This window comes from Globicephala melas, chromosome 10 (assembly GCF_963455315.2).
Source record: "Globicephala melas chromosome 10, mGloMel1.2, whole genome shotgun sequence".
NCBI classification, from domain to species: domain Eukaryota; kingdom Metazoa; phylum Chordata; class Mammalia; order Artiodactyla; family Delphinidae; genus Globicephala; species Globicephala melas.
The window spans coordinates 43,098,774-43,115,332 of record NC_083323.1 but is presented as its reverse complement, the minus strand read 5'-3'; the positions used below and the strand labels follow the sequence as shown (position 1 = coordinate 43,115,332).

The window sequence follows — 16,559 nt, the reverse complement described above, 5'->3', positions numbered from 1 at the left end:
ATATTCCTCTCAGTAGGACAGAATCAAACTCCATGGGGGAAAAAAAAAAGGTTGTTCCAGCGTCCATATTAAGAAAGCATTGTACACAGATGTTTTCAGCCATTTGAACAAAGCATTTGTCAAAATTTTTCTTAAAAAATTCCCAATTTAACTTTAATGTCATTTGAGGATAGTTTTGTGTACATTCCAATAAATTAAGATATGTGCCATGGGCTTCCCTGGTGGCGCGGTGGTTGCGAGTCCGCCTGCCGATGCAGGGGACATGGGTTCGTGCCCCGGTCCGGGAAGATCCCACATACCGCGGAGTGGCTGGGCCCGTGAGCCATGGCCGCTGAGCCTGCGCGTCCGGAGCCTGTGCTCCGCAAGGGGAGAGGCCGCGGCAGTGAGAGGCCCGCGTACCGCAAAAAAAAAAAAAAAAAAGATATGTGCCATTCTATCATTTAAACCAACAATGATATATATCATTACATCATTTTAAAATATGTATTTTAAAAGTCTCATCTGAAGACTGTTGTTTACTGTGTAACTGTTACCAGACAATCAATCTTTATTTAGAAAGCTGTTTTTATTCACATCACATCTTAAAGGCTGCAGGATAAAAGGCGTAAAAATACCATTGACAGATAAAACAGACAAAATTGCTCTGAACAAACTTTTCTAGATTAGTGTGGTGCATATAAATTATGAAAACACTAAAACTTGATCAAAAAGGAAAGTCTTTAACTTTCATTTAAATGCATGAACAGATGTGGCAGACCTAATGTCAATGGATAAATGGCCCCAAAATGTGGAATATGAGAACGAGATCTCTGAATGTTTTTAAACTCATGCCAGGCACGGCTGGATTCCTCTAACAATAAATGAGTCAAAGACCTAGAGTTCATGTAGGGTAGTTGTCTGTCAAGGTTTATAGGATTTTGGCCACCAAAGGTTTTAGCTAGTGCTGTGAAAAAAAAAAATGATTATCACTTAAAAATTAACTTGCTGCTTCCTAGTTACCTACGCAAATGAAGACAAGTCAAGCCTCACTTTAAAAATGGGTACGATGTGAATCCATTTTGAATTATGCCTCCAATTTTATTCTTATAAATTTTATTCTTATAGCTAAAGCACTATGAAAATTTGTCTGTAACTCTACTACTTCAATAATTCCTTTAGTTTAACCCGATTGTGTGTGTGTGTGTGTGTGTGTGTGTGTGTGTGTAAACACGTTGTATCTTCTGGTAAAATCTTAAGGCTTGGTAAATCTGATCAGATGTTGTAAGTATACAAGAAGCTTGAATTACGTGGAAACAGTTATCGAGGTGGCATATGTTCCCACAAATATACTAGGATTATTAGGACAGTCTCTAGACAAAGATTGAAAGATTGTATTTTAAAATACAATTTAAAGCCTTAAAATTTTTAAGAGTAGACAACAGTTATATTTTGTCGGACAAATATTGTGTCTTTAAAGTCATTGATTATATAATCTTGAATGTGGATAACAACTGAAAATCATACACAGCTTTATATTTTACAAAGCACTTTGATTTAAATATCTCATTTCATTTGTTCTGTCATTTTGTGAGGTTTTTCTTATTGCAACCCAAACAAATCCTATCAATTTGATGCCTTATGTATTTACCACAATTTTTCCTTTCCTCCATCTTCAGTGCTATTGTATTAGTTCATGAATCTATGATTTCTCACCGGACTAAAACAGTCTTCGTGTTACCCTTCCTGCCCATGGTTTTATAACATTTCATTTCACATTCCATTCCTCCACATTGATTCTAGATAACCTTTCCAATATAAAAATCTCTAAAAACCCTTCAATGACCACAAAATTTTTTCCAGCCTCTCCTCCATCCCATCCTCAGATTGTAGACACGTTTTCTTCCACTCTAGCTATAATGAGTAACACAACAGATAACGAATACAATGTTATTTCATACCTCTATTCTATCATGCTCCTCTCTCCACCTAAAATATCCCTCACTCCACCTGTAACTACTGACAAGCAATATGTATTCCTCTTCTAAGTCCTAAACAAAGGGTCACATTCCCACAAAATTTTCCCTTCTCTGCACACAGAACTGACAGCTTCATTTTGAGTATGCCTACTGAATTCTATGCACATTTTTATGAGTTCTCATAACCCTTAATTATATGAGTTTATCTTTATCACTCGATCTCCACTAAGTAGCTCCTTGAAAGAAGAATTGGACCCCTTTATCACTGTACCTTAACTTCCAAACACAAAGAAAAAAAAACCCTCAATATTTACTGAATATAGGAATAAGTGATTGAAAACCAGAGTCATTTGAGTTCAAAGATCAGTATTTCTCCTACATCACTATAAAAATACGTTGTGTTTACTGAATACTTAATGCCCAACATTCTTTTAAGTAATTTACATTTTATTTTGCTTTCACAATTCCTTATAAGGAAAGCACTATTTCAATGTCCATTTTACAGATGAACTAACTAAATCTGAGCTGTTACTAGAATCGCCTAGGGTCATACAAATAGTAAGTGGCCCAGGTTAAAACTTCAGTGTCCCTGGATTTAACTGCCATTTATGCCTTTATAACAAAAATGAATATAGAAAAACTTACTGCTGAAAGAGACTAGAGAGTAGATGTAATGAGTTTACTGTATTGAGACCTTAATGCAAGCAGTTATTGGCATCAAATCAGAAACCAATAAGATCTCTCCCACCTTTCTCCCATTTCTTTTCTTCTTCCATGTTGTTGTTCCTTTAAAAAACCAACATTATACAGTGAGATCTGTATAGAATTATAATGTATTCTGTGTAGGGAAGAGTGGTAAAAAATGAGTAAATCTTTGTCAGCTTGCAAACTGCCTACTTTAAGCCTGAAACTATTAACTTGACCTGTCTCCCCTGCATCAGCAAGTGTCAATATGTACAGTACCAAAGATTGGCTTGATTATTTCAGGTGTAAGAAGAGAAGTTTAAGTTTCTTTTTCTCTTAGCTCATCTTGATTTAAGGGTATATATATATATATATACTTTTTCTTGTATTCTACGCCGTACTTTGTTTATATATGTAGGATTTATGGGAGCAAGTATCTGGGGGCTAAGAAAAAAAGCTGCCTTGTTATTTCATTAAAATTCCTGAGGAAAACTTATCAAACCAGAGGTAAACACATGAAAATATATCTAGAGAAACATCTGCTTGAATTAAAAATAAAGTGAAAAGGCAGGCCCACAAAGGAAAACTACAAAACAAAGTAACTCCAGGAACCTGACATCTGATCTAAAGAAGATTGGTGGGCTTCCCTGGTGGCACAGTGGTTGAGAGTCCGCCTGCCAATGCAGGCGACATGGGTTCGTACCCCGGTCCGAAAAGAACCCACATGCCGCGGAGCGGCTGGGCCCGTGAGCCATGGTCGCTGAGCCTGCGCGTCCGGAGCCTGTGCTCCGCAACGGGAGAGGCCACAACAGTGAGAAGCCCGCGTAAAATAAAAGTTGGTAAGAGCATCTATTTTTGACCAGAAGAGAATTTCACTGCACAGACTTATTTCAAGGGCACATGCCACTTGTATGTTTTAAAAGAAAGCTTTTTTATAAAAGCCAATAAATTTATTTACATTGGAATCCTTGAGATTGTGCGTGGGATGCAGACAGGCTCTCTCTCAGAGAAAAACGCTTAACATAAATACAGAAATGTTACATTAATTTTTAACAACTATGACTTAAAACCGCTAAATCTAACTTGCCTAAGTTCATTCCTTTTTATTTGTTTCTTCTTTCTTTCTTGTCATTAATATTTAGCCCTCAGTATATCAAGAAAATTATCACCATCATTTTTTATGTGGACCCAATGAACTCCTAAAAATAATTTTGTCATTTAATAAATAATTCACAGAGGTAAGAATAAAAAGATAGTCGAAAACAGCTATATTCAAAATTTTTAAATAAATTTAAACATTACAAACTTCTTTGTAATATGTAAATTTTGGCACACGAACATCATAAAAGATGAATAAAGATGAAAACACCTACTTTCAGCAAAATAGGATAGTCTAGGTCCTTACTGTAAAACATTGCCTGATGAAGTATTTCCTATTTAACAAGAACTGGATTAAATCACCTACTCCCTTTGTTCTTGGAAATATATTGTTCACGTATATATTCTAGAAAAATTCATCTAGATATTGTCATCTGAAGACTCATTGTCTAATTGTCTAAGACTCCACTTACACGATCCATTTCACATCCATAATCCATTTCACCATTATCATTAGAGTACTGTTATCTGTCTCTTTGAATTTATCTTCCAATTGATCTAATAATTGTGAAGCATCCTCCTCTGTCAATTTTCTTCCCTATGCTATTAAGGGTAGAAAATGAAGATTTCTGAATTCTCAATTGTGTTCAATAAAAGCTAAAAGCAGATTATAGAGGTGGTATCTCCAGCTTCCTCTTATATCCTCCAGAAAGATAATGCAGTAGTCGGGCAACAAAATAATAAAAGTGAAGGATAATAATAATTCTTTCTCTATTATTTTGTCCTTCTAACAGAACCATAGCAGTAAACTTTTTCTTAAAGGACTATATAGTAAATATTTTAGGCTTACAAGCCATATGGTCTGAGTTGCAACTCCTCAACTCTGCCTTTGAAGCAAAAGTAGGCACATACAATACATAAATAATGGTGATGTTCATATGGAGTGAGAAGTAGTAAGATAACAGTAGACAGTGATGTTCATACAGACTGAGAACTGGGTAAAGTTAGGGTAAGATAACATAAGAATGATGTTTTAGCAAATATAAAAAAGTGAGGCTAGAAGACAACTAATGATCTCTGACAATAGGGACAAATCAAGTTTCTGGAATTCCTCTGAGAATTGAAAAGCAAAGAGCGGTTTCAGGTAAACGAAGGAAAAAGAGGTAATATGAAATGAGTTTAAGTCCAACAAGAGAAACTAGAGTTACTTTAATAAAAAAGAATCTATAATTAAACTTTGAGAGATTCTGAGATACCCTCATGTTAGTACCTAAATTTGCTCTTAATTCTACATTTACCAGGATTTTTGAGAAGAAAATTAATCTCTCACATGGTGGCCACTGCCAGATGCCTGTCTGTGGACTATAAGAAGTAAAAGCATCCCACCCACCAGTCTAACAGCTTGACTTAAGAAAATATGAGACAGTTCTCGATGGGAAAAGATAAAAACAAACCTAATGGACATTAGTCAAATTAGAAAAAAGTATGATCAATTAATTACAGGAAAACTTCTCTATAACTTGAAAGCAAAGAACTACGGAAAAAGAAGGAAAAAACATAGAAAGAAACAATGTTGCACTGAACAACTTAAAACCAATTTGTTGAAAAACTTCTAAAAATAACACTACTTTCAGGCAGTAAAAACTTTTCTGTGAACATCTGATTCTTAAAACTCTCTCAAAATACATTTCTAAATTAAGTTTATGATCTTTTGTTGAATACATGGTTTCTTAATCTGAAAAATTCTCCTTTTAAAGTTCTAGCATAAAAAAAATTAAAGAGCACATTGTGTAGAGCATCACTTTATGAGTTTTAGCACCTTGTGGATAAGCAAAGAATGATTAAAAAATATTTTATGCTTTTGGCCGCTGGTGCATGCTACATTAGCAGTAAGATTTTTTTTTTTTTTTTTTTTTTTTCGGTACACGGGCCTCTCACTGTTGTGGCCTCTCCCATTGCGGAGCACAGGCTCCGGATGCGCAGGCTCAGCGGCCATGGCTCACGGTCCCAGCCGCTCCGCGGCACGTTGGATCTTTCCGTCCCGGATCAGGGCACGAACCCATGTCCCCTGCATCGGCAGGCGGACTCTCAACCACTGCGCCACCAGGGAAGCCCAGCAGTAAGATTTTGATGTATTACATATTAACACTGACTCTAAAGTGTTTTTACCAAATACATTATAGGAAGTAGTCACTACTGACTTTTTTGAAATTAAAGTATGTACTGGAGACACCATTGTGTAACAGAAAGAAAATTCGGAGTTAGAAACCTTAACATCTAGTTCTAATTCTTCCACCAACTAGTTGGACAATTCATTTAACATCTCTGGCCTTAATTTTTTTAATCAGACTTGAATATATTATTATAGTTTCCTCCTTTTACTATTAGACTGTTTAGTGAAGAAAGCCATGATTTTATTTTCAATGATTCCTAAGTTTAGGATTAAGTTAAGTTTTCAATGATTCCTAAGTTACTTTCCATTGGTTTACTCTGATGTGTACTAGCAACCAAAAGGCATGTTTTACTAATCAGGACAGGCCCAAGCAACAGTTTACATCATGATAGAAACTCTTCGTCAGCCTTGAGGGTTATATTTCTGAAAAGTACTGTGCTTGGCAAAACTAGAGTTAGCGAGATCAAGATCTCCTGAAGTACATGCGTTAGCAGGGAAGGAATCAATATTACTGTCATTAAATATATCTAAAAATGGATGTAATAGAAGTTCCAGAAGGCATCTATGTCAAAAAAAACCCTGACATGTCAGCACTGCAAACTTACCCTGGTAGATAAACTTTCTTCATCATCAACTTTATTTTCAAGCAACATTGCTACAGCATCCTGATCTGCTAAGATATATTTTTACCATAATCAAGGCTTTAATTAGGGAAATTGCATGTCTTTAAAAATATTTTTTATTCTACTTATATTCTATTGAAATGGAATGTATTTGAACTTGTGTACAATATCCTTTTATTCTCAAAATTCTCTGCTATATAACTCTTCCAGATTAAAGGAAACTGAATAGACACAGTAAGTAAAGGCAATATGTAATCTTGGATTAGATCCAGGGGAAAAATTACTGTAAAGGACATTATTAGGACAATTGGAAATATTTGTATATGAAGTTTATTTTAGACTTAAGATATTAGGTAATTCCTAAACAAGTCAAAATCCTAAATTCGCTCATTGTATTGTGGTGATATAAAAGAATGCCTGTTCTTAAGGCACACACACACATTGAATATTTAGGGATAATAGGGAAAGATATGTGCAATTTACTGACCAAATAGATTAGGAAAAATAATAGTTCAGAGTAGTTTGTGAAAAGGAAACCTCAGCGAGGAGGGGGCAGCGGTGGGGTGTGGGAGGGGAGATAGAGAGAAAGAGAGAGAGGGAGGGAGAGAGATGGAGAAAGTAAAAGGAGCAAAATGTTAAGTAAACTTGGGTGAAGAGTAGGTATATAGAAGTTATTATTTGTAATAGTCTTGCAACTCTTTTGTAAGCTTGAAATTCTCCTAAATAAGGTTGGTTTTTTTTTTTAAGTCTCTGTTAATTGTTGCCATATCACATCAGCATTGCCTAATCAGAAATTATTTTCAAGGACTTCCCTGGTGGCCAGTGGTTAAGAATCCGCCTGACAATGCAGGGGACATGGGTTCGTGCCCTGGTCCGGAAGATCCCACATGCCGCACAGTCTAAATAAATAATTTTTTTTAAAAGAAATGATTTTCAGTGTTTAAGTTTAAATTTTTCTGGGCCCATCCTTATATTCATATATAAGGTAAACAGATATCCTTCTCTGCACTACCAGGCCGACTCTCTCACCTAGGGAGAGGCCAGCAATAATTATTATATTTTTATTTAAGAAATAGCTTATAATCTTCAAAGGCAGTGTCACAAACACTTGAAAAATATTTTTGACATTTTCCTGTACATGCAAATATGTGGAAATAATTCCAGAGAGCCTTTCCATAGATCAAAATGATGCTGATCAATTATCTATCAAAAGATCAATTTTTTAAAAAAGACTGTGTTATGCTAAGTCCTAAAATGTTATTTTAGATTAGCATACTACCCTACTTACTAACTGTAGTTAGCTCAGGAGTACAGGGTTTTCTTCTTTAGTAGAGCGTAAGCCAGAGTTGTCATAAATGCCAAAGTTCACTGTCACCTTGATTTCACAATTGAGTAGGGCAGATTAAAATCATAAATTTATTTTTGACATTGCAATTTTAGCATGGCACCCTTATCTAATATCAAATTTTGGCATCTCAGAATCTCATGCAAGTCATGATAATCAGTTTTTAAATGCAAATCCTGAATAATGTATTTAAGCAGGGGATGGATTTGAAACTTCAAGCTGGTCATGCCTAGAAAAACATGTGAGTGTTTACTGTTGAGCTGTGACACACATATATTTCTTTTAGCAAATTACAGACAAAAAGGCATAATACTATATAGCTTATTTCTGACATAAAGCATGGTCCTGTGAATAAAAGAAGACAATATAGTCAAATGTTCTCTCTCTCTCTGATTTACTATTCACTTACCTTAAAAACCTAGGTAACTAAAGAAAAGGAAGTAAAGTTTTAACTAATATTTTATAGATGAAAATGGATTTCATAGGAGTCAAAATCACTAGATAAAATCAAATTTTCAACTAAAAGTGACCACATACAGGTACAGGCAACATCTTCAGATGTTAGGCAAGATAATTACAACACGCACCTGGTATTCAGTAGATGAATAATGCCCTTAACCCAAACATGTGGAGATGCTTCAAGATGCCCTAGGTAGTACAGCAGATTAGTTTGGGGTAAGAAAACCCTCAGGATCCAACATTTGAACTTTGTTGGCCAGTACATAAGAAGTGACTTGACCCTTCATTTGGTGAAATCTATTTCCTCAGATTTCTTTTTTTTTTTTTTAACATCTTTATTGGGGTATAATTGCTTTACAATGGTGTGTTAGTTTCTGCTTTATAACAAAGTGAATCAGTCATACATAAACATATGTTCCCATATGTCTTCCCTCTTGCGTCTCCCTCCCTCCCACCCTCCCTATCCCACCCCTCCAGGCTGTCACAAAGCACCGAGCCAATATCCCTGTGCCATGCGGCTGCTTCCCACTAGCTATCTACCTTACTACGTTTGTTAGTGTGTATATGCCCATGACTCTCTCTCGCCCTGTCACAGCTCACCCTTCCCCCTCCCCATAACCTCAAGTTCGTTCTCTAGGAGGTCTGCGTCTTTATTCCTGCTTTACCCCTAGGATCTTCATGACATTTTTTTTCTTAAATTCCATATATATGTGTTAGCATACGGTATTTGTCTTTTTCTTTCTGACTTACTTCACTCTGTATGACAGACTCTAGGTCTATCCACCTCATTACAAATAGCTCAATTTCGTTTCTTTTTATGGCTGAGTAATATTCCATTGTATGTATGTGCCAAATCTTCTTTGTCCATTCATCCGATGATGGGCACTTAGGTTGTTTCCCTCTCCGGGCTATTGTAAATAGAGCTGCAATGAACATTTTGGTACATGACTCTTTTTGAATTTTGGTTTTCTCAGGGTACATGCCCAGTAGTGGGATTGCTGGGTCATATGGTAGTTCTATTTGTAGTTTTTTAAGGAACCTCCATACTGTTCTCCATAGTGGCTGAACCAATTCACATTCCCACCAGCAGTGCAAGAGTGTTCCCTTTTCTCCACACCCTCTCCAGCATTTATTGTTTGTAGATTTTTTGATGATGGCCATTCTGACTGGTGTGAGATGATATCTCATTGTAGTTTTGATTTGCATTTCTCTAATGATTAATGATGTTGAGCATTCTTTCATGTGTTTGTTGGCAGTCTGTATATCTTCTTTGGAGAAATGTCTATTTAGGTCTTCTGCCCATTTCTGGATTGGGTTGTTTGTTTTCTTGTTATTGAGCTGCATGAGCTGCTTGTACATTTTGGAGATTAATCCTTTGTCAGTTGCTTCATTTGCAAATATTTTCTCCCATTCTGAGGGTTGTCTTTTGGTCTTGTTTATGGTTTCCTTTGCTGTGCAAAAGCTTTGAAGTTTCATTAGGTCCCATTTGTTTATTTTTGTTTTTATTTCCATTACTCTAGGAGGTGGGTCAGAAAGGATCTTGCTGTGATTTATGTCATAGAGTGTTCTGCCTATGTTTTCCTCTAAGAGTTTGATAGTTTCTGGCCTTACATCTAGGTCTTTAATCCATTTTGAGCTTATTTTTGTGTATGGTGTTAGGGAGTGTTCTAATCTCATACTTCTAAATGTAGCTGTCCAGTTTTCCCAGCACCACTTATTGAAGAGGCTGTCCTTTCTCCACTGTACATTTCTGCCTCCTTTATCAAAGATAAGGTGTCCATATGTGCATGGGTTTATCTCTGGGCTTTCTATCCTGTTCCATTGATCTTTCTGTTTTTGTGCCAGTACCTCCTCAGATTTCTTGATTCACAGAAATTTGGTTTTAAAAGGGATATTCAGAAAACATGAGTCCATGTTTTCACAAATGTGAATTCGCCTTTTTGCCAAAGGTCACCTGATAAGTTAGTGGCAGAAAAAGGACAGCAACTCAGGTCTTTGGGCTCCCAGGTCTATTCCTGAATGCACTCTGCTGTCTCACTGTTTTATTTTATGTGAATACAAAAAAAAATACATGGAATTTCAGTCTTTAATAAAAACCTTTAAATAATTTAAAAGATGCTCCTCTTTGCAAAACCTGATTCTCCCACTGCATATATTACAGTTATTGAATGGGAAGAGAATAATCAAAGACAATTAAATTTCACAATACGATTTTACTTCCCTTAATTTGTACACTAAATGTTTTAAGCATATATGATGTACATATTCTTTGAAGATCACTCTTTTATGAAGAATCAACCCCTGTTACTTGCTTTGTATTGAGAAAAATGATTTAGATAATGGAGAGTTTCTATTTTAAAAAATATTTGCATACCAAAGGCTTAAATACCTTCAACTCTATTAATTGCAGTGGAACGAAGTTCTTTCTAACTTCATTTTGTGACATGTCATTGATTTAACATAAAGAGTTTCAGTACGTTTTAACAAGAAGTAAGGCCATCTTAAGTGATACAAGTAGAAGAGAGGTGACAATGAGCATAAGTACACATTTTCAGTGTCATGAGAATGTTCTTTTTCTAAGAGTAAATATAATAAAATACAGGAAATCTAAACCTAGGCATAGTCCTGATTATCTGAATTTCAATTAATATTATGGCCTCTTGTATATATTTTGAAGTAAGCTTTATTGACTACCACTCTGCATTAAATAAATTGCAGATTTGAGTTCTAACTCTCATAATATAAGGAGGATTTAAAGGGTAGAAAAACAATCACTTATTCTTCTTCTGTCAAAATTAAGCATGCAAAGTCTCTCATGATAATTTGGTGAGAACAAATTTTATCGGAGTCAATCACTATGAAGAAAAGTTGCCCACTATCAAGCCCTTTTAATTCCTTGCTACTCAAAGTACGGTCCACGAACCAGCAGCATCAAATATGTTAGAAATGCGAAAACCCAGGTCCTACTCCAGAGCTAATGAATCATAATCTGCATTTTAAAAGGATCTCTGAGTGGTTTATATACACATTAATATTTGAGAATCATTGCTTTAAATTAAATTTGGAGAAGGCATGGGAGAGGAGTGAGTGGAAATGATTGTATTTACATCTGTATCTTCTTACCTAACTAGACATGTAATAGATAGGTAAACAATATTATATACTATTTGTCAGACACTTTGTGAAGACTTTTAAATTCATTGTCAAGTTTAAATCTCACAGCAAACTTTTATGATGGGAATTGTCATTGACATTTTACAATGAGAAAACTGATTTACAGAAGTACATAAGGCAAGTTCACATAGAGAGTACCTGGTAGGAGGGAGGCAGTCTGACTCAAGAACTTATGCACTTGATCATTATATTTTGTGGCTTAGCACATGGCTATATGCAGATTTCAACTTATATCAAAACATGATACCAATTTTTGAATGGAGAATGTATAAATTACACAAAGGCTGCAATGGAAAAAAAGTTATGTCCCAGATAAAACTATTCTTGGCATGCATGGGTCTTAAATAGCTTAGGCTTTCAAATTCCTCCATATCTGCCAGTTTTTGTTTTTTAGGATGATAAAATACACAATCAGAAAATTTGTATGGGTACAAGTACCAGCTAAGTACTCCTAAACCAATACGTTAAACTGGTACTTAACCTTCTACTCATAAAAATATAGAGTAAGATATTAAGAATGAACTCTAAAACTAATAGTGTTCGGATGATCATATACATTAGAAAGTTTTTATTTGTATCTGGAAAGATACATGTCTATATTTTCCTTTACTCTGGAAAGGAAATTATAGAATCAGACAGATACAAATATGTATTGTTTTTTAAATTTTGTTTCTTTGGCTAGAGCTATATTTTAATAAAGTATAAAGGTACAAGAGGCTGCTCTATTTCACAGTGGTGGGGGTGGAAACTAACAAGATACAGGAAAATTTTCTTATATTCAAGTCCATAACTGATATGATTAAAATAGCTGACAGTTACTGAATGCTTACTTACATGTAAGAAGCTGTCACAAGAAGATTTTTTTTAAATATCATTTAATTTTAACTATTAAATGGGAAGGAACTAGCTTTATCCAGATGAGGAAACAGAACTGTTAAATGTTGGATCTAGGATTTAAACCCAGGTAGACTGGCTCTAGATCCCACAATTCATGCAGCACAATTTTAGGAAAAGATTCCTTTACCTCCCAGTGTATTTAACATATTTCAGGTTTCCTTCCTCTTCAATAGAAAATATACATATAATTTTCTCTTTGAATTATTTTAGAGATGTACAGTATATGATGATCTAGTTATAATCACACTGACTTAATGGTCTTATAAATGAAATAAATGCCTTAGGTTCATGTGATCAATATATATGAATTATGTCTTTAGTGCCTAGTTTTTCTTTCAAAAGAAGACTGAAAGATAAACTCGTGTAATTTGTTTCCTTGCACCATCTAGTGGATTTAAATGACAACTGCGGCAGTAGTATAAATGATTGTAAGTCAATTATATGTCAAATTTTCAAACGTATCCGTCAAACGTATCCGGAGAACTAGTCCTAAAACTGTACTTCAGATCATTACCACAAATGTGCACAGTTGTCATTTGCCTTTTTCAAGAGGGAATCGATTAAGCATGGACAAAGAATTCATTAGCGAGTGTTTAAATCTGCAAAAAAATTAACATAAAACAGCCTCCTTATCATCTTTTTACAATTAAAGGTAATGACAGTCTGATACGTTTTAGTTCTTCCCATTCGTTTTCCTAAAACTACAAGGCTTTCCAGGCAGCTGCGCGTAGGGAGGAACCTGGCGAGTCTGCGCGGGGCCAATGCGCAGGCGTGCTGAGGAGCGGAAGTGGGGAGGCTGGGCTAAACCCGGACCAGCAAGCGGAAGAGGCCGGGGTAGCGGAGAGAGGCTCCGAGACCGTTTGGCGGCGGTGAGTCTGGGGCCAGCCCGAGCTGAAAGTCCCAGATCCGGGGAGACGCCAAAAGAAACGGAGATACCTGGGGTTCCGGAGCAGTCGCTGCTGGTTGCTGCAGCTGCCCTGCCGCTGCCACCGCGACGCCTCCGCCCTCCCTGCTGAAGACGCGGCCCTGACAGGCCTGTAGGCCTAGGCGCGGCCGGCCGAGCCCGACGTGTTGCCGCCCGTGCAGCTGTGAGTAATCCGAGCGCCCTCTCCACGGTCGTGTACAGATTAAAATGGAGGAAATTTCGTTGGCTAACCTGGATACTAACAAGCTAGAGGCCATCGCTCAGGAGATATACGTAGACCTAATAGAGGATTCCTGTTTGGGCTTCTGCTTTGAGGTGCACCGGGCAGTCAAGTGTGGCTACTTCTACCTGGAATTCGCAGAGACTGGTAGCGTGAAGGATTTTGGCATTCAGCCAGTGGAAGATAAAGGAGCGTGTCGCCTGCCGCTTTGCTCCCTTCCTGGAGAATCTGGGAATGGGCCTGATCAGCAGCTGCAACGCTCACCTCCGGAATTCCAGTAGCTGCAACATGAGAGTCTGAGGGTGACCAGGACAATAACATAGACCAGTCCTGTGGTTTTGAGAAGTTAGGTAGCTAAGTAAAAAAAAAAAAAAAAAAAAAAAAAAATCAGACAAAAGTCCCAGTTCCCATTGAAGAACCTAGCCTTTAAAAACTTGGAGTGGAGAATTTAGGAAATCGGATCCTTGTTTAAGTGTATTACCTTTGGATCAGCTTTGAAATCCTGGACAGGAGGAGCTGTGCTGTGCATCCTGCAAGCCACGCAGTGGTTGATTTCTAAACACACCAGAAAGTGCACAAGAACCCTGTACTGTCCCCAGTGCACAGGTGAGCATCTGTGTGCTCAGCATATAAAGTTCTTTGGTTCCTCAGCCTTTCTGTCTGCCTGATGTCAAGGGCTTTCTGGATAACTGACCGTTTGGACATAACTGATGGTCAGGCCTTAATTGTTGGGCCTCAGTGGGACTGCACCTCTGATCTCAGAGCCTCTGATTTGGGCTTCTCCAAGACAAATGAAAGTCAGTTATGAGATCTGGATATTAATCATTCCAATCTGGGAAAGGCAAGAAAAAGAATTCCCAGCTGAATCTGGTAGGAGAAGCTCTGTGTCTTGATGCCAACAAGAAGAAAAGCTCAAAGCCACCAGTTTCCCAAAGGTCCAGCATTTAACAGTGACTTCAGCGGAGTTGGGGACATGGGCTAGCGTTTTGCTGAACAAAGCCCTGTTTCTTGCAACGCACCTGGTGGCATAGGCTTAGCAGATGAATAACTTGGTTATCCAGGCAGGCTGAGGATTAAGTTATGATCCCTTGGGGAGGTAGCAGGGCCTTCTGCGACTATGCACGATCTTTCAGACTGCAGGATTCATATCTGGATGTATTATGCTGTGGACAACAGTTCAGTGGGGCGTTTTCCTACTCTGAGTTACTCGTGACCTAGCCAGTCCATGGGTCTGACTTGGTTATTGTGCCAGGTCACTACCTGCCTCCCATTTTCGGGGCAGGAGTGAACTATGGAAGAGCATCATGGCTGTGCAGGAGGCTGTGGTTTGAAAGCTGAGCCCAGAGGGGACCTTTTTCAGCTGCACTCACTAATGTGAATGGGTTAGTGCTAGGAGCCAAGGAGCAGGACTGGGTCAACTCTCATCTGACTGTGCAGCATCCTATTGAATGCCCCTGTTCCTTGGGTTGGGCAGTCACAGAGCTCCGTTGCAGTGAACATCTAGACTGTCACCACCTTCTCTGCCCCTCCCGAAGGGCAGCCCTTTCCACTCAGTTCCCTTTGGACCTCTTGACAACAAGAGCTGTCCTTTTGTTGGAAGTCAGGAAATGGCCCCCAGAAACCCTCTGGTTTTAGGCAATGGGATAGGGGAGGATAGGAAGTGTGAGCTGGGTATCAAAAGTACCCTCCACTTGACTCCCTGATTGAAGTTTATGAAGTATATAGGGGTGGGAGCCCCAAGGTGAGCGGTGCTGCTTTATTTGAAATGTTTTCTTACCTCATTCTGTGCCCCAGTAAGGGGCCCAGCCTTCTTTTTCTGGCTTGGCCCCATGTTCCTCCAGTCCCCTGCTCCATGCCTATCTGGTACAGCTCATCACCCCGGGTGCTGCCTGCCGCTCTACATTCACGCTGACCAGTTTCAATTTCTCTCTCTTGATGCTCCTACTTCTGAAGCCTGCCCAGTTTCCCTTTCCTTGGCTTCTCTTAAGTTTGTTTTGTTTTGTTTTCTTGTTTTTGAGCGAGAGAGCAGAATCTTTCTTATGGCTCCCTCTATTGGGATTAGGATGGGAAGAGAAAGTAATTTTTTGTATATGAAAAGCAGTGTCATGCCTAAGCATTTCCTCTGTAGGACTGTCTTGCTGGTATGCCTTCCTGCTGTGTCTTACTTCCTGAGGAGTTACATCTTCCCACCTCCACTTGGATACTGCCCCTTAGGACCTAAGCAGAAAAGCAGTAAAGGCTGAGTGACACAGGGACAGAGTAGGTTCTGATCCATTTTCTCTAACCCTTGCTGTGCATGTATCCTTCCTTATCCCAGAAGGAACTTTTTGGACTGTATGGACTGATTCGGGTTACATACTCTAGAGGGTTAAGGGAAGCATAGTAATAGGGCCTCAAGACTGTTTATTATTGCATTCTCCCTCTAGAGTTGTCCCGCTCAGGGTGAGGGCCTAGCTACAGATTGGTCTTCAATCCAAGAGTTGTAATAACTGTTTAAAAAGTCAAACCTTGGCAAGAACTGAAATAATTTTGGGTTATCTGCCCTTGCCTTTTTTAGAGACATCTCCTTCTGAGGGGATGCAGAAGGAAAGGAGGGTCTAAGTGAGACTCTGGCCTACGTAAAGATAATATCTGGGAAACAGGCTGAAGGTAAGGCCATGGTCCACTCCTCCTTCAGAGAGGGAGCTCAGATTGTGACATTACTGTTTCCTTGGTCTTTTCTCCTGGTTAGAGGAGGGAGAAGTGGAAATAGTTTTGAGTAATGGTTGGTTCATATTACCTCCCTCTTGGTTTGTGTTTTTGTTTTTTTGCTCCCCATTATTAGGGCAGTAGCCCCCGGTCCTGGTTGGGTATGAGGTGGGCTAGGTCCAACAGGTGCCCTGAGGGGACAAACTAACTCTTCTTTTTGGGGGAGAGAATGCTCCCTACCATATAGTTAACAGTGGTTAGGAATTCTCCCTTTCCCTATCTTTCCTCTTAACAGCAGAATTCCTGTCCTAATCTCCT

The 16,559-nt window shown here is 38.2% G+C and overlaps 1 protein-coding gene across 1 annotated transcript; it reads left to right on the top strand.

Moving 5' to 3' along the window:
• Nucleotides 1–13,192: 13,192 nt before the first annotated feature.
• ATXN7L3B (ataxin 7 like 3B) lies at nucleotides 13,193–13,950 on the top strand. Its single transcript, XM_060306253.1, has one exon. The coding sequence runs from the start codon at nucleotides 13,541–13,543 to the stop codon at nucleotides 13,832–13,834; it is 294 nt and encodes a 97-aa protein (XP_060162236.1). The 5' UTR covers nucleotides 13,193–13,540; the 3' UTR covers nucleotides 13,835–13,950.
• The last annotated feature ends 2,609 nt before the right edge of the window (nucleotides 13,951–16,559 follow it).